Genomic DNA, 17,246 nt, shown 5'->3' with positions numbered 1-17,246 from the left:
GGGGCTGGAACTCACGAACCGTGAGATCATGATCTGAGCCGAAGTTGGACCCTCAACCGACTGAGCCACCCAGGCACCTCCATATACATTTTTTTAATGTTTATTTTTGAGAGAGCGAGAGAGAAAGCACGTGCATGCAAGTGAACACAAGTGAGAGAGGGGCAGAGAAAGGGAGACAGTGCCTCCATAGAGGGATCTGTGCTGACAGTGGAGAGCCCTATGTGGGGCTCAAACTCAAACCACTAGATCATGACCTGAGCCAAATTCGGTCGCATAAGCGACTGAGCTACCCAGGTGCCCTCCCCATATACATTTAAAACACACACACACACACACACACACACACACACACACACACACACTTTAGGCCTAATCCAAATCAGAAGATAGAATGGATAAATTTAAAATACTATGGATGATGGACGTAAAACCTTGTTCAGATGAAAATTTATTTTTTTTGACTGCGTTTTAATTTCTGTTCTCTCACATATGTGAGGCTTTAAGCAAATTACTTAATTTGTGATTAGGTTCATAGAGAAGGAAGTAAAATCTTGTTACTTGTTTTGGACAATGTACTGTATACATGCATATATGGTAAAGGTATAAAATGCATTTATGCATGATAACAATACACATCAACTCCTGTCTTTACTTTTAGAAGGGATACAAAGAATGGTGCTTTGTATCTATAATAATTGGTTCTTTAAAATAACATCCAGAGCTTTGAAACAAAAAAGTCAACATCTGTTTAATCTCTGTGATAGAGACATGAGTATGTGATAAATTATTTTGTTTACTTTTCTGGTATTTGAAGTGTTGCATAGTTTTAAAAAATGTGTGTATGAAAGAGAAAATAATTGCAACTGTAGGCTAAGTTTTTCCTTTTATTTCTGCCTTTGTTTGTTTTTAGTTTTTATTTTTGCCATCCCAAAGGATCAAGTATTTAACTCCCTATGGTTATTTAGGAAATATTTGGGTTAGAAGGCAGTGTTAGAACTGAGGAAACAAAGGAGCTTACTTCAGCAAAGAGTAAAAGAGTGACTTTCCATAGCCAAAGAAGCAGCAGTTAAAGATCATGGAGGCAAGAAAGGGAACAAATATCTCATAAACTGAATAAATGTAAGTAATTGAGCATAACTGGAGGCAGAGAAAGGGCATGGAGGAGTAATGACTGAGATCAGAGTATAAATTCAGACAGAACCTAGATGATGAAAGCCATGATATATGCAAATATGTTTGGACTTTATCCTATGGATCAGTGGTTCCCAGTTCAGGCTGATCATCAGAATTAACTGGATCCCATTTCAGACTCATGGAACTAGCGTTTCTTAGAATAGTGACCAGGACACTTTTCTTTAAAAGGCTCTGCCATGTGTTATTGTCTTAATTCATTCTAAAAACCCTCTCAGACAAGGAGTTGGTATTGTTCTCCATCTACGTGATAGAGAATTTTAGTCCAGAGTAGGATTATGCAAGTTGATCACGGTAGTTTTATTTAAAAAAATTTTTTTAGCATTTATTTTTGAGAGAGAAAGAGACAGAATGCGAGTGGGTTGGGGCAGAGAGAGAGGGAGGCACAGAATCCGAAGCAGGCTCCAGGCTCTGAGCTGTCAGCACAGAGCCTGATGCGGGGCTCGAACTCATGAGCTCTGAGATCATGACCTGAGCCAAAGTCGGATGTTCAACCGACTGAGCCACCTAGGCACTCCTGATCATGTTAGTTTTAATATACCTCTGTGTAGAATTCACATCTCTGCCTTATGAAGTGGTACATTCTGCCTCTGCACCATTTGGCTGGGGCACATGGAGAAGACTTCCACTAAAAGTGTTTCTTCAGTTCTGAGATGGTTGCTCTCAGGCCTTTCTTGCAGTCCTTCTAGAATTTTATGAGATGAGAGCCTCTGTATAAAATTAGATAAAATTGCCAGACTAAATGCTCTGCAGCAGTGCTGACTCATGGGAGCTCTCGATGGATTTTTGATAGTGTCACCTGATAAGCTTTGTATTTTGTAGTGGTGGGAAGGGGAGCAGGGGAGATCAAAGGTGAGGACAATTAGCAGTATTCTCGGTAAGAAATGATATTCATCCCTACTAAAGCTTGGGCTAGGGGAAGTGATAGAGTCAAGAGAAAATTAGGAGGTAGAATGTAATAATAAATACGCTCTGGGAGTAGATTTTCATTGTTTTTTTAAAAATTTATTTTAGAGAGTGAGAGCAAGTGGGGGAGAGAGGCAGAGGGAAAGATTGAGAGAAAGAGGATGTCAGAGAGAGCAGGTTCCATGCTCAGCACGGAGCCCGATGTGGAGCTCGATTTCACACCCCTGGGATCATGACTTGAGTCGAAATAAAGACTTGGATGTTCAACCTACTGAGCCAACCAGGAACCCCGGATTTTCATTTTTGATGAGCTTGTGAGATTGGGCAAGGCAAGGAAGAAAGCCTGAGATGTTGGGAAGGATAATGAGTTCTAGATAATATTTGCATATTGAACGTGTATTGATGAGGACTTTAGTGGTTTTGATTTTCCAGTCTTAGTCATAGAAAATGTTGGTGATACCTATCAATAACTTGGTTTTATTTTTTTTTTTTAATTTTTGATTATATTCTCCCACCCCAAATTATTTTATGGTTCTTTTTGTAGGTTTAAGGCCACATGCTGTCTTACCATGTAGCAGTTACTGCTCCCAGAGAGCCAGTGGACTTTGATGAGCAGTAGAGAGAGTGGAGAGTTTTATCTTATTTTCATTATTGACCTTTTGATGTAGTGTAACTCATTAGATTATTTTGGAGTTTGAGTATTTACCTATTTACTAACAAGTTGATAGAAGTTTTTCACTAGAAAATATAAAATCTCATAATGCCATTATAGAATAAGGCCTGATTCATAAGCATTTTCTAAGAGGCAGATTGTAAGTGTCTTTTTTTTCTTACCCATAGGGTAAAAGTTGGATTGTTAAAAGAAGTTATGAAGATTTTCGGGTACTTGATAAACATCTTCATTTATGTATTTATGACCGACGATTCTCCCAACTCTCAGAGCTTCCCCGTTCTGATGCTCTGAAGGATAGTCCAGAGGTAAGCATTTAGTTCTTTGCAGCCTTAATCGCTGTATATAAATTAGCAGAAAGTGTTGCCTATATACTAAATAAAAGCTTATATCAAACACTCAGGATGATTCTTGGGATTATTTATTTCATAACTGAAAAAGTTGTAGTGCTATGTAGAATGTTTAGAATTAAAGTAGGTTTGGTGTGTAATTTTATTAAAAAGATTCATAATATATAATGGGCTACATATATGAGACCATTCTTCAAAGAGAATATAAAATATGGAGGCAAAAACATGGAAAAATGTTGACCTCACTAATAATTAAAGAAAGGCATAGCTTATGATGGCATGCCATATCTGTGCCCTTATCTTTACTCCTGCCAAATTTCTAGTAAAAATATAAAAGATTTTAAAAAAATTAAATGGGAAAAGATTCTTTATAACATCAGAATATAAAAACCATCAAAATTATGAGGAATCTTCTTTATTTTTTATTTTTTTGAGAGGGAGAGAGAGAATCCTAAGCAGGCTCCATGCCTAGCACAGAGCCTGACGCAGGGCTCGGTCTCACAACCATGAGATCACGATGTGAGGAATCTTTGAAAGTAGATAGGATAAGATTTATGGGGGTGAGCAAATACAGCATACATACAGGTACAGGAGGATTGAAGAAGACAGATCAACTAGAAATCTTAATCGTAAAAACCAAATAAATAAAATAATTGAGAAGAGCAAACAGAGGGCTTTCAGAAGCATGGTTACTATCCTCAGAGAGACAGGAGGCAATCGCAGTCATGGAATGAGAACGTATTTTTAGAAAAATAAAAAATAAGAGATCTTAGAAATGAACATGTACTTATTTAAATTAATTTTAGTTATAGCAAACCTGAAGAGCTGGACTGTGTGCAGAATGGACACAGATGAAGAGAGCATTAGTGAACTGGGAGAGCAAACTTTATAATAATACAGCCCCAGAAGGGAATGAAAGATAAAAAGTTGCGTGAGAACAGTGGGAATCATGGAGAAAAGATCCTGAAGTTCCTACTTCCCTCTCCTAGGAGTTCTAGCAGGATACAGGAGATGGAAGTAACTAAAAGTTAATATAAGAAAATGCCCTAAAGCTAAAGAAAGCCATGTTTCAGATCACATGGGCCCAGTAAGTACTAAATATAATGACTGAAAAGACATGCATGTAGAAACAGTGTAGTGAAATGTCAACAGCCAAAACAGAGAACACCAAAAGCTTCCAGAGAGCAAAAAAAATGCTTAAAAAAAAAAAAAAGAACAGGAATTGTATTGACAGTAGACTCAACAGCAGCTTGAAAACAGTGCAGATATCTTTCAAGTCCTGATGGGAAGCCATTTCAAATCTGTAATTAATTCCAAGGCAACTAAGTAGGTAGGACAAAGTAGAGGCATCATCAGTCATGCAAGAACTGACACAGGAACAGGGTCTCAGGAATATTCTAAAACCACAGCTTCTTTTGTATCACCGAAAATCTAGAAGTCTGTCTCTGTTTCCTATCTCTGTCTCTTTGTTCCATTTCTCTTTCTCAAGCTGTCTCAGAACATGGCCACTACTAAAAGGCCCCAGGTTTTTAATCTCTTTTTTTAAGACAGCTGCTAGAATGAATTAAACATTTTCAACTTAATTCCTAATTCCTGCAGTAACTCTTGTTATGCCAGCTAGTGTTTGGTCCCATTTCTGGACCAATCCACGGACCCGTGGTGTGGGATCACATATGAACATGGCTGTCCTGCTGCAGCTGCATGCCTGGAAGTTTACAGCAGGTCTTGGAGAGTTTCAGAGTAGCCAGGGGGAAGCTGGCAGAAAAGCCAAGTATGTCTCTGCTGTGATTGTTTTTTTACATTTTCAGTATGAGATAGAGACAGCAATAAAATTAGAAGCTATATAATAGTATGACCCCCTGATGATGAGGAGCTAGCAGTTCAAGTTCTTCACAAGACAGGGGATTTCTATGTAAGTGCTGATGGTTTCACTTCACGGAACTCTTAAGCCTCTGTGAAGAATCCTCTGTAACTATTAAAATGCCTAAAAATCTACAGAATTTTTTCCCCAGAAACAACTAATTTATACCAGTTACCTGGACAGGGAGTACAGTATCTTGACTTGGAGTTACCACTGAATCTTCTCTTTCTCTTTAGTCCATCACTCAGATGCTTATGGCTTACCTCTCCCGCCTTTCAGCTATTGCTGGCAACAAGATCAATTGTGGACCTGCCCTTACTTGGATGGAGGTATTTTCTAATTCACTTCTTATCAAAATTTATTTTTGAATTGTCTACTGAAGAAATTTAATGTTAATTTAATTTCTATAGCTATTGAGATTCAGGAATCAAAGAAATAGAATTAATGCTCATCTTTTGGAAGGATAGATATGTCTTACGCTGAGTATTTTTTTTATCTCAAATCTTTCTTTGAGAATCCAAGAAACTAATTTTAATATATCTTGGGAATTGCAGTGACACCTCTTATTTTGGTGTTTAATGTATTAAGTGTACATTTAGCAAGATACATATATTTAATTGACTTAGTAATTGAAAATATTTTTCTTTTTTTTCCTTTTTTCTTTTAATTTTTTTTTTCAACATTTATTTATTTTTGGGACAGAGAGAGACAGAGCATGAACGGGGGAGGGGCAGAGAGAGAGGGAGACACAGAATCGGAAACAGGCTCCAGGCTCTGAGCCATCAGCCCAGAGCCCGACGCGGGGCTCGAACTCACGGACCGCGAGATCGTGACCTGGCTGAAGTCGGACGCTTAACTGACTGCACCACCCAGGCGCCCCTGAAAATATTTTTCAATTATTTATGAATGACAGACAATTAATCTTTTAAAGAGTCCAGTTTAAGTATTGAGTGTTACACAGTATCCAGAAAATATGTTAAGTATTTCTCCTTAATTTGCAGACTTATTCTCTCCTTCCAGTGGAAATTGGCAAGTCAGAATGGGAAGTAGAAAGAATATGGAATTTAGCGCCAGGCCAACTTGCATTGAGATATTGGTTTTTCCATTATTGGCTGTGTGATCTTGGAAAATTACAGTGAAACCTCAGATTACAAGTAACTTGTTCTGAGAGTGTTTCACAAGACGACCAAACATTTCTAATGTATTTTAACTTGCTAAAGGAGCAATGTCTTGCAATATGAGTAGTACGTGACACCGAACGTCATGTGATTACAACTGAGCCAGTGGTCCTTGGAATTTGCTTTGATACACAAGTGATTACTTTGATATACAAGTAATTCGCTTTGGATTACAAGCATGTTTCCGGAATGAATTATGCACACAAACAAAGGTTTCACTGTATTTAATTTCTCATAAATTACATAAGCTCTTTTAGCTTTAGCATCTTCATCTTTAGGTTTTTTTTAAATGTTTGTTTATTTTTGAGAGAGAGAAAGAGAGACAGAGCGCAAGCAGGGTAGGGGCACAAAGAGAGGGAGACACAGAATCTGAAGCAGGCTCCAGACTCTGAGCGTCAGCGCAGAGCCTGATGGGTGGCTCAAACCCATGAACTGTGAGATCGTGACCTGAGCCGAAGTCGGTTGCTTAAGGGACTGAGCCACCTAGGCGCCCCAAGCATCTTCATCTTTAAGTGTTGATAATCATGCTGAGTACCTTTTAGATTTATGAGGATTACACTGAATCATATGTTATATGCACAGCACAATGACTGGCATATAATAAGTACTCAGTAAATATTAGGTTTTGTTTTTTTTTTAAGATTCTTTGGGTTATGGTTTCTCTAAATCAAATTGAACACTTTTATAGATAGAGAAACTTTTACAAGTCCCCTGTCTTTATCTCATAGTTCATTTTCTTTGTCGTAGATTGATAATAAGGGAAATCATCTTCTAGTTCATGAGGAATCATCCATTAACACTCCTGCTGTTGGTGCTGCCCACGTTATCAAGAGGTACACTGCTCGGGCCCCTGATGAATTGACTTTAGAGGTAAATGACTAAAGACTCTGTCAGCTCAGGCCCTTTCCCCATACTCTATTGTCTTTCAGCCTAGGATGCCATCTGTTTTTATTTAATGACTCTACTCATCCTTGAAAATTCAGCTTAAATGTCTCCCATTTCTTCTAGGAAGTCATCCTTGATCTTCTTCCTACTCCATGCAAATACCTATCCCCAAAGAGCCTGGATTGAATGTTATTCTGAACTGTTCTCATGGCTTATATCTGACCTTTCATTTATTACACTCAGTCATAATTGTTCTCCTGTTTGTCTCCATGACCTTCTTGAAAGCCAGGTCTCAATCTTTTTGTTTTGTGTTTTTAGTACCTAAATATGATACCCAGTGATACCTTCTCATTGTTTGTTCAAAGATTGAGGTAAAGAACAGATGAAATGTGAAATGAACATTGCTTTCAATCAGATGCAAAAGGAGGGGAATTAAGTTTCTTCCTCTAATACTGGATGATGAGAGACAAAAAACTGCTTAGAGTTATTCAGTTTAAGAAACACAGTATAGATGTTTAGGTTCCATACACAGAGGAATGTATGTCTTAAAAGATGCCATGCCTGTGAGCAAATACAGCTTTGTGAAGTTGATTCTTTCATGATGTGAAAATTAGTTGTAAATATACAAAGAAAAATTCTTTTTTATTTAAAAAAATTTTTAATGTTTTTTTTTTTATTTATTTTTGAGACAGAGACAGAGTATGAGTGGGAGAGGGTCAGAGAGAGAGGGAGACACAGAATCTGAAACAGGCTCCAGGCTCTGAGCTGTAAGCACAGAGCCCGACATGGGGCTCGAATTCATGGACTGTGAGATCATGACCTGAGCTGAAGTTGGACGCTTCACTGACTGAGCCACCCAGGCACCCCTACAAAGAAAAATTCTTAAAAGCAATATGTATACCACAGTAATATTGCTGTGAAGCACTTAACTATGTTTTGTTGCAGAGATCACCACTTATTTTGATTGAAGAATGTGATTTCCATTAAATATATTATTAAGAACTATTATTATGATTTTATATTTATAATTTTGTAAAAGTTTGTATAAACTCACTAGTTTGTCAAATTTTATACTTACTAAGAATAACCAAATAATTGTAGATATCTTAGGCCTTTGATATATGATTTAATAAGATATGTACTCAGCACAGTACATGACACATGGTCAATGCTCACTAAATGTCTATGAATAAAAGTTATGGTGGTTCTAAGTATGAGTATTTTAAACTATCCCTTGTAGGTGATCTGATCACTTTTACTTTTAGTAACAGTAGTGACTATTTTAACGGAAGTGGTGGTGATAGTGTGAAACCTGACATTCAAAAATCCTATACTGTAAGTCTGACTTTCTGAAGTTACTACACGTAGGTTAACCACTTACCTTTTTTAGACCTCTTCTTTACCGATGATTAAGATTATTAAATTCTTTACAGAAGTAAGTGTTACATTTTTCCAGAAATAATTAGCCACAGAATGAGAGTGGAACTTAACTTTTTGTTATGGTTCACATTTAAATTCTGGACATAATAATGGGTTTAAAATTTGACTAAAAATATTTCACTTAAAATTTTTTCTTGTAGGTGGGAGACATTGTTTCTGTTATTGACATGCCCCCGAAAGTGTTAAGCACATGGTGGAGAGGCAAGCATGGATTTCAGGTAGGCAACAAATAAGGGGTGAAGGAGTAAAAAACAAAACAAAACAAAACAGTTTTTCTTTATTCTTTAGTAATATTTATTTCTCTTTGCAGCATGTACTGGCAGTGGACCTTGTCAGCGGAGGTAGAAAAATATAGATGATATTAGACTTGGATTTCCTTTTCTAGTTACTCTTGTGGTTGTTTTATCTCCTTCTTCTTTAAATGGAAACAGTAGGAACATAGTAGGAACAGAATCACAGGTCTGAGTACCACTTTTAGATTATCAGGCCTGTGATTCTGCCTTGCTTTAAAAAAAAATTTTTTTAATGTTTATTTGTTTTTGAGAGAGAGAGAGTGTGTGAGCAGGGGAGGGGCAGACAGAGAGGGAGACACAGAATCCAAAGTAGGCTCCAGGCTCTGAGCTGTCAGCACAGAGCCCGACGTGGAGCTTGAACTCACAAACCGTGAGATCATGACTTGAGCTGAAGTCAGATGTCTGGCTTAACCAACTGAGTCACCCAGGCACCCCCCCCCCGACTCTGCCTTGCTTTTAATATTGATTTGGAATCAGGATTCACATGTATTTAAAAAAAATTTTTTTAACCTTTATTTTTGAGAGATATAGAGAGACAGAGCACAAGTGGGGGAGGGGCAGAGAGCGAGGGAGACACAGAATCTGAAGCAGGCTCCAGGCTCTGAGTTGTCAGCACAGGGTCTCAAACCTTCGTGAGATCATGACCTGAGCCAAAGTCGGACACTTAACCTACTAAGCCACCCAGGCACCCCTCACACTTTTTTTTTTTTTTTTTTTTTTGGTTTATTTATTCTTATTTTAAGAGAGAGAGAGCCCAAGCAGGGGAGGAGCAGAGAGAGAGGGAGAAAGAGAGAATCCCAAGCAGGCTGTTAGGGCAGAGCCTGATTCAGGACTCCAGCTCGTGAACTGTGTAAAATGGGGATAGTAGGACTATTTTTTGTTTCATAAGATTATAGTAAAGGTTAAAGGTGTGAGGATAAAATTTGTAAAGTACATAGAACAGACCCGATGCATACTTTTCACTCAAAAAATATTGATTTTTAAGTTTTAATTGTTTTTTTTTACAAATTTAATTTTATTGGTTCCTTTATTATAAAAGTATCCATGGCAATTTAATTTGATGATTAAGACTAGAAAAATCATATCCATATTATATCACAAAATAATTGGGGTCATTTATCTTAATTGCTATGCACAATTGTTGCTTTTGATTAAATATAAAACTAAAAGACTGGGGTATCCTTTTTTCTATTGAGGGGTCAATTTTTCATGTTCATGGAAATGAGCTATATATAAACATTAGGCTCTAAAAGATGATAAAAAAATAAATTTGGATTTTAAATGGCAGTTATATTGTTTTCTTGGTATGGCTACCTTTCTTATAATCTTAGACAAGTCATTTGCTTTCTTTGTACTTTAGTTTATTCTTAATTAGAAAGTTCCACTTATAATCCTTCTAGTCCTTCTCAACATTTTAATTCTATTATTGTAAAAATGGTAGCAGGTTTCTCCTTCTTTCATGTGACATATTTATTGAGATCTGACTTTGTGCTAGGTATAGATTCCTAACTTTAAAAAATAAATGTTTATTTATTTTTTGAGAGAGAGGGAGAGAGAGAGCATGAGTAGGGGAAGGGGTAGAGAGAGAGGGAAAGAGAAAATCCCAAGCAGGCTCCTCACTGTCAGCACAGAGCCCGACATTGGGCTGTAACTTACGAACTGTGAGATCATGACCTGAACTGAAATCATGAGTCGGACACTGACTTAGCCACCCAGGCACCCTCTTCCTAACTCTTTTATTTAGAGTCACATAAATTAATTTCTAGCCTAAACAGATTATTCATTTAAAAATTAGTATATAAATTAACAATTGTTAAAATTAGCTTATTGCCAAATTATTTAAAATAAAAACAGATTTTTAAACTTAAAGGGTTTATTTGTAAATGATAGTGAAAGTTTTTTTATATAGTACTGAAAATTTTTTTCATCCTAATTAGTCTTGGAAGGGCAGTCATTTCTGTTTAGATCATGTTAGGATATGCATTTGAAAAGGGGAGTTGATTGTGGGCATTGTGGGGGGTCACCTATAAAACCTGGACTGGTTTTTAAATGTCACTGTCAAAACTTCATTTATAAAATGAGCCCAGTACTGTAAGGAAATAATCCACACAATCCACTCTTCTTTGCTGTTCCTAAACACTCGTCCATTTGTAAGAATGCCTCATGGCTTATTGCAGGGGGAAGTTGAATGGGGAGGCATGTATTGAGCATCTATTATGTGCAAAGTATTGCTGGGCACTTTATACACAATATTTTCTTTAATCTTCACAAAGCTATTAACTCCTTTTATGGAGGGGAAACAATATGAGAGGCTTAATAAACAGCCAAGATACCTAATTGTAAGCGATGGAGTAGGGTCTCAAATTCACATCTGCCCCATCCCATTGCCTGAGGAGCACTAAGTAGGATTTCTGCATTTAAGTCTCATTATTAACTTCATCCACCTCAGTTTTCAGCCCTATGAAAAAGAACATCTTTCCTTCCCAGCCAGCAAAAAATGCTGTAAAGATGAACCAACTAAGGACTGTAAAGCATATAGGTTTTACTGGTGGAAACATTTCTGTTACCATGTGTTGTTTTTATGTGATGATTAATATATTTTATCTAGGAAAAAACTCCTCTTCAAGCTATTTGTGATGTTCTCTACCCTTGTTAGGTATTTTTAAATGGCAAACATATGCCCTTCCTTACTCAAATATTTCGTTGAGAGAGGAAGATAATTAGAATTTATTCCATGAATATGATAATTATAGATGAGATTGCTGATTTTTAAGTTTGAAAGAACCGGAATAATGGCTTAGCCAATTGGTTTTCCCATGTATGTATTTTATGTTTGTTTATTTTTTAATTTATTTTGAGCGAGAAAGAGAGCAAGCTGGGGAGGGGCAGAGAGAGAGGGAGAGAGAAATCCCAAGCAGGCTCCTGCACTTTCAGCGCAGAGCCCAATGCAGGGCTTGAACTCATGAACTGTAAGATCATGACCTGAGCCGAAACCTAAGAGTCGGACGCTTAACCACTGAGCCACCCAGGCGCTCTACATGTATATATTTTAACTCCATGGAATTGTTAATTAGAGTCTTACACCTGAGTGTGAGAAAAGGCAACAATGGAGCTGCCCTCGTTAGTTTAAGGGGCACCCTTAAACTTAGCTTAAGTCAGGCACCCTGGGGCCTTATGCCCCAGGGAGCATGTCTGGTATGACCTCAGTGCTCCCCTCAGGGTCTCTTAGATCCATGGTAGGTCCAGAGCCCAGCAAGATTCCCTGGGAGTTCTAGGAAGTTTTCCTGGACAATGTGACTTTGGAATGCAGAGTCTTGTGTGTTTCTTCTGAGGGTGGGATGTCCAGCGGGGCAGACAGATCAGACTGAAACGGCCAGCACCTCAGTTAGCTAACTTGACTGATCCTGGACATACAGATGGACATTGTAAGCTGGGCTTTGTCAGTGGACCATGCGGGGAGGAGCCACCAAGGCAGGAAGCCTGCACTAATAATGTGTAGGGGCTGAGCTTGCCCTTGAGGTGGGTTCTAGTAGTTTTCCTGGGGATCAAGGCCATTTAGAGATGACTGTTCCCAGAAGAGACAGTAAAGGGGAACAAGGATGTGGGCCACTGCTTCCCAGGATGGATGCCAACTCTGTAGTATCATGCTCTGAGCACTGCTGGAAAGCTTTCTGGAAGTGTGCTGTCAGTATGCAGGCCCTGTGCATCTCCACTTGCATGTCTGCTCAACTTGAAGTGTTCATGCCTTGTTACATGGATTCTGCTTTTCTTTTGTTACAGTCACGTGTGTTTGTTGTCTCCTTTCTGGCCAGCTCTCAAGGCATGACAAGGTACAGGCATCAGTATTGAAGCCTTTCCTGTGTATTGCTGTGAACTGATGCTATGCATTGCTGGGTTGTGACTTTATTATTAAGAGAATAATTAGACCTCATTTTTAGTACAGATTTACAGAATAATTGAGCAGGTAGTATAGAGTTTCATATAATCCCTTCCACCACCCCCACACAGACATGTACACAGCTTCTCCTATTATTAACGTCTTGCTTTACAAATTCATTGTGTAGCATTGGCAAAATGCTGATCTTTGCCGACCACCAGCTGATTTGCAAAGATTACAGATAGCATAGAATAAGTACTGTTTCTAAAAGAGTTGTCTGAGGATCATTAGATCCTGGGCCAGAATCACATGGATACAGAATATTTGGATATATATAATACAGAATGTCAGTTTCACATCCTGCCCCACAATGATTAAAATAATTTGGGGGCTTGCTTTTTTATTATAATTAATAAATCAAATTTCGTACATTATTATTAACCGTAGCCCATTGTTTACACTAAGGTTCACTCTTTGTGATGTATAGTTCTGTGCGTTTTAGTGAATGCCTAATTACATGTATGAACATTACAGCTTCATACAGAGTAGTTTCACTGCCCTAACCCTTGTGCTCTACCTTTTTATCCTTCTCTCCTCATAACCCCTGAGAACTACTGATCATTTACTGTCTCCACAGTTTTGGCTTTTTCAAAATATCATACAGTTGGAGTCATACAGTATGTAGTCAGACTGGCTTCTCTCACTTTGCAGTGTGCCTTTAAAGTTCTTCTGTGTGTTTCCGTGGTTCGAGAATTCCTTTTCTGTCACTAATATTCATTGTTATGGATGTGCCAGAGTTTATTTTTCCGTTCAATTATTACAGGACATCTTGGCCGTTTCCAGTTTTTGGCAGTTATTAATAAAGCTGCTATAAACATCCACGTGCAGGTTTTTGTGTGGATATAAGACCTCAGCTCCTTTGGGTAAATATGAAGGAGTGCAGTTGCTGGATCATATGGTAAGCATGTGTTTAGCTCTGTAAGAAGCCACCAACTGTCTTTCAAAGTGGTTGTCCCGTTCTGCATTCCTACCAACAAGTGATGCTGTTCTCAGCATTCTCACTAACATTTGATGGTTCTCAGGTTTTTTTGGATTTTAGCCATTTTAATAGGTGCATAGTGGTATTAAATTGTTGTCATAATTTGCAAATAAAGTCCAAGTTATAGGATTTATTAATATACTTAAGGGTGTTACGCTGCTATCTTCATTCTTCTATTACCAGTAATTGCTTCTTTTCCTTCACCACTGATTTTCAAACCTTAGTATATTTGAAAATCACCGGGGGAACTTGGTAAAATATAAAGTCCCAGGACCAAAGCCCAAAAATTCTGTTTCAGTGATGGTGGGATGAGGCGTAAGACCATAGACCATTTTTATCTATGTGATTCTGGTTCAGGTGTTGCCCAGAAACAGTGCTCACTGTGTGCTGTAGGTAGTAGGTAAACTGCTACTCAGCCAGTGGTTGATAAAGTTGAGCATTTTTCCAAGTTCTGGTCCATGTATTGTTTTAGACCATAATTTAGCTGTGGGAACAGAAGGATTAGTTCACCCATGTGTTTAAATTATACCGTGACTCTGTTTCTTTTCTTAAACTTCTCAGAGTAGGAAGTGTGAAATTATATTAACTATAGAAATTCTGAAATCTGTTTTTACTTTGTTTCCTAAAGTGTATCATCTTTTACCTTTGTTTTCTGAAGTGTTTCATCATAGAATGTACTTAAACAAAAGCAAAAAAAAAAAAAAAAACCCAACACAACTATTTTTTTCCCTTATTTTAAAAACTAAATGGCATCAGCTTTTGTGCCTGGCTGTGGAGTTTTGTTGGAAATAAGAGGTGAGGTATCTGGGGAGCCTTTTTTCTTAGGTAAAAGACGTAACACAAATACAAAATGTCAATATCTTTGAGAAGTATTTGTTTAGGCAGTTTCTCAGAGTTTTATCTGGGAGTAGCTAGCATCAGAATGACTTGAGAAACATGTTAAAGTGAGGTATTACCAATCAGAATCTTGGGGAATGGGGACAGGAATCTGAATTTTACCAAGTTCTTCTGATAGTTATTCAGCACAAAATGTGAGAATCACCAAGTGGCCTCCCATTGTTTATCCTATGCACAGATAAAAGAAGAAATTAAACACAGTTTAGCAAATACTCTCTTTACCCCCCAGGAAATCTTCCTTAAAACACATTTGGGACATAGTTAACCTAATGGATAGAATACCACTTAGAGATAGACAGAATTTTATACAGCTTGCGTTCTCTTAGCTCTCTACAACATGGTAAAGGATCAGCTGTTTTATTTTTCATAGTTACCCCAAATGTCATGTTAGTGTTTTTGTGTACAAATATCAGAGAAGCAATTCATGGACAATAAAAAGGTCCTTTAGCTCAGGAGTTTAATATGGTTCTAGGTAACTTGTTTCAAAAAAGTATTCTTTATTCTAAAGGAAGATATTTGGGAACATTGTCCCCCATACTAGTTTAACAGAGGGGCAAAGTTTACCTGTTCCTTTACAAAAAGATCATATTATTTATATATGGCATCCAAAGCTACGCCTTTTCATTACTCGCTATTAAATGAGGCACAACATTTCCTCTGTAGTTAAGTTTCAGGAAATCATATACTATAAATTTTCATTGGTAATGTTAAATAATTTCAAGTAAAGAGGGAATATATTATACTACAAATAAAGTACTTCTTAAATGTGCTGTACTAAGTGCTTTCCATTAATCTCTAGTTCTTATAACTTTGTGAAGAAGGTACTATTATCATCTCTTGCTGATGACAGAACTAAAGCATGTGGGTTTAAACAACTTGCCCATTGTTATTCTGCTGTTTCATATCCGAGCTTAGATCAAATCCTAGGTATTCTGGGCAATGAATAGATCACAATAGTAATTTAACGAACTGGTAGTGGCTTCTACTTGTCTCCTTGTAGAAAAAATGATAGTGGGTCGTCTCGTCCTAACCTGTCATTTAAAAATTACAGAAATCTAGAGACAAAAGATTTAGATAAATTGTGCTGATTCTGATTCACCAAGATAGTACATAATGGTATAGCCAGGACCAGTTCACAAGCTTGGTGAGTTCCAATTTTGCATTTTTCCCCCTTGGATCATAAAAATATGTAAATTTTCTTAAATTATCTTCTGTATTGTTCCTATTTTTATTTTTATTATTAGTGCAACTGCCATTGATACCATAAATTTGCTTCTTCATAGCCTTTTGATAATTTATAGCATCAGAATATGTCCTACCAAATGATATTTAAACGTTCAGTTTCATGGAAATTATTAACAAAATGGTTTAGAGCAGTAGTTCTTAAACTCCTCAAACTTACACCCCCTCATTATAATAAATATTTTCTAAAATCCTTCCATGTGATTTCTGAAATGAAATATACAAACAATACCTACAAACAATTTCAAAGAAGTCAGTATTTTTCACATATAAAAGAAATAAAGGTATACTTTTTATTTATTAAATTTTTAAATAAACTTTTTAAATGATTTTATTTATTTTTGAGAGAGAGAGAGAGAGAGAGAGAGAGAGAGTGTGAGCGGGGAAGGGTCAGAGAGAGAGGGAGGCACAGAATCCGAAGCAGGCTCCAGGCTCTGAGCCGTCAGCATAGAGCCCAATGTGGGGCTCGAACTCACAGAGCTGTGAGACCATGACCTGAGCTGAAGTCAGATGCTCAACCGACTGAGCCACCCAGGCGCCCCAAATACTGATATATTTTAAAGTTCAAATGATCAATCACAGATTCATACTGAGTAGTAAAAACAAATGATTGTAAGGGGAGATGGTACCCTAGTGGGGAAATATAGGGAGGAAAGGGGTGCAGTATCTCTGAATTTGAACTTCTCTTGTCATGGAATATATGAACACTAGAGACCTGGGAAGATAGGAAGTTGTAGTCTGAAAATGAAAAATTAGAAACTCTCTGAGGCCACATAGTTACATTGATGAAAAATCTGTGGTATATCTCTGGAAGTAAGAGCATGACTTCATTCACTATGTTTAATACAAAAAAATATTTTGTTACGCTAAGTCCTAAACTTTCACTAGCCATTAATTACATAAATCAACCATTAGAATAGGATTTTTTTAAAAAAAAAATCAGTGATAAGCACACTGTTGTGTTGAAATTCCTGTTAGATTTTGATTAGTTGCCTCAGAGAGACTATAGGTAGGATTAGGCTCCATTGGTAAGCAGTGATTTCATTCTATTCTCACTGTTACCAAAGCTCCAGCCTTATTTTAAGACAGTAGTTTCTTATCCAACATTCCCTCTAAGTTGTACCAGAATGTTTTTTTCAATACATTGACTTTTGTCACCAAACCTATTTCCTTTACTGTGTGAGCCCATCCTCAATGTAGAAGAAGGTCAGAAGATTCAGATTGCAGTCTGTTGCATTTAGGTCTTTCCTTATTCACTTGCAGTTGGAGAGGAAGCCATATATTGGTCAAGCTGCCTGAAACCTATTCCCAGGAGCTATTAGGGTTACGACAGGCACAGGACCCAGTGTGTAGGTATAGATTAGTGGTGAGCCAGAGCAAGTCATGAAATTTTTAGGAATTTGGTGGTACAACTGTG

At 37.4% G+C, this 17,246-nt stretch overlaps 1 protein-coding gene across 2 annotated transcripts in view; it reads left to right on the top strand.

The window, feature by feature from the left end:
• The window catches only part of ARHGAP32 (Rho GTPase activating protein 32), a 179,198-nt gene that overhangs the window by 82,766 nt on the left and 79,186 nt on the right, over window positions 1-17,246 (top strand). For both annotated transcript variants that reach the window (XM_032595033.1, XM_032595032.1), the window contains 4 exons: window positions 2,938-3,075; window positions 5,215-5,307; window positions 6,904-7,026; window positions 8,622-8,699. In XM_032595033.1, the coding sequence (XP_032450924.1) occupies window positions 2,938-3,075; window positions 5,215-5,307; window positions 6,904-7,026; window positions 8,622-8,699 (432 nt within the window). The remainder of the gene's footprint in view (window positions 1-2,937; window positions 3,076-5,214; window positions 5,308-6,903; window positions 7,027-8,621; window positions 8,700-17,246) is intronic.

Source organism: Lynx canadensis, chromosome D1, assembly GCF_007474595.2.
Source record: "Lynx canadensis isolate LIC74 chromosome D1, mLynCan4.pri.v2, whole genome shotgun sequence".
NCBI lineage: Eukaryota > Metazoa > Chordata > Mammalia > Carnivora > Felidae > Lynx > Lynx canadensis.
The sequence above is the reverse complement of the archived record's forward strand: the minus strand, read 5'-3'. Positions and strand labels throughout refer to the sequence as shown.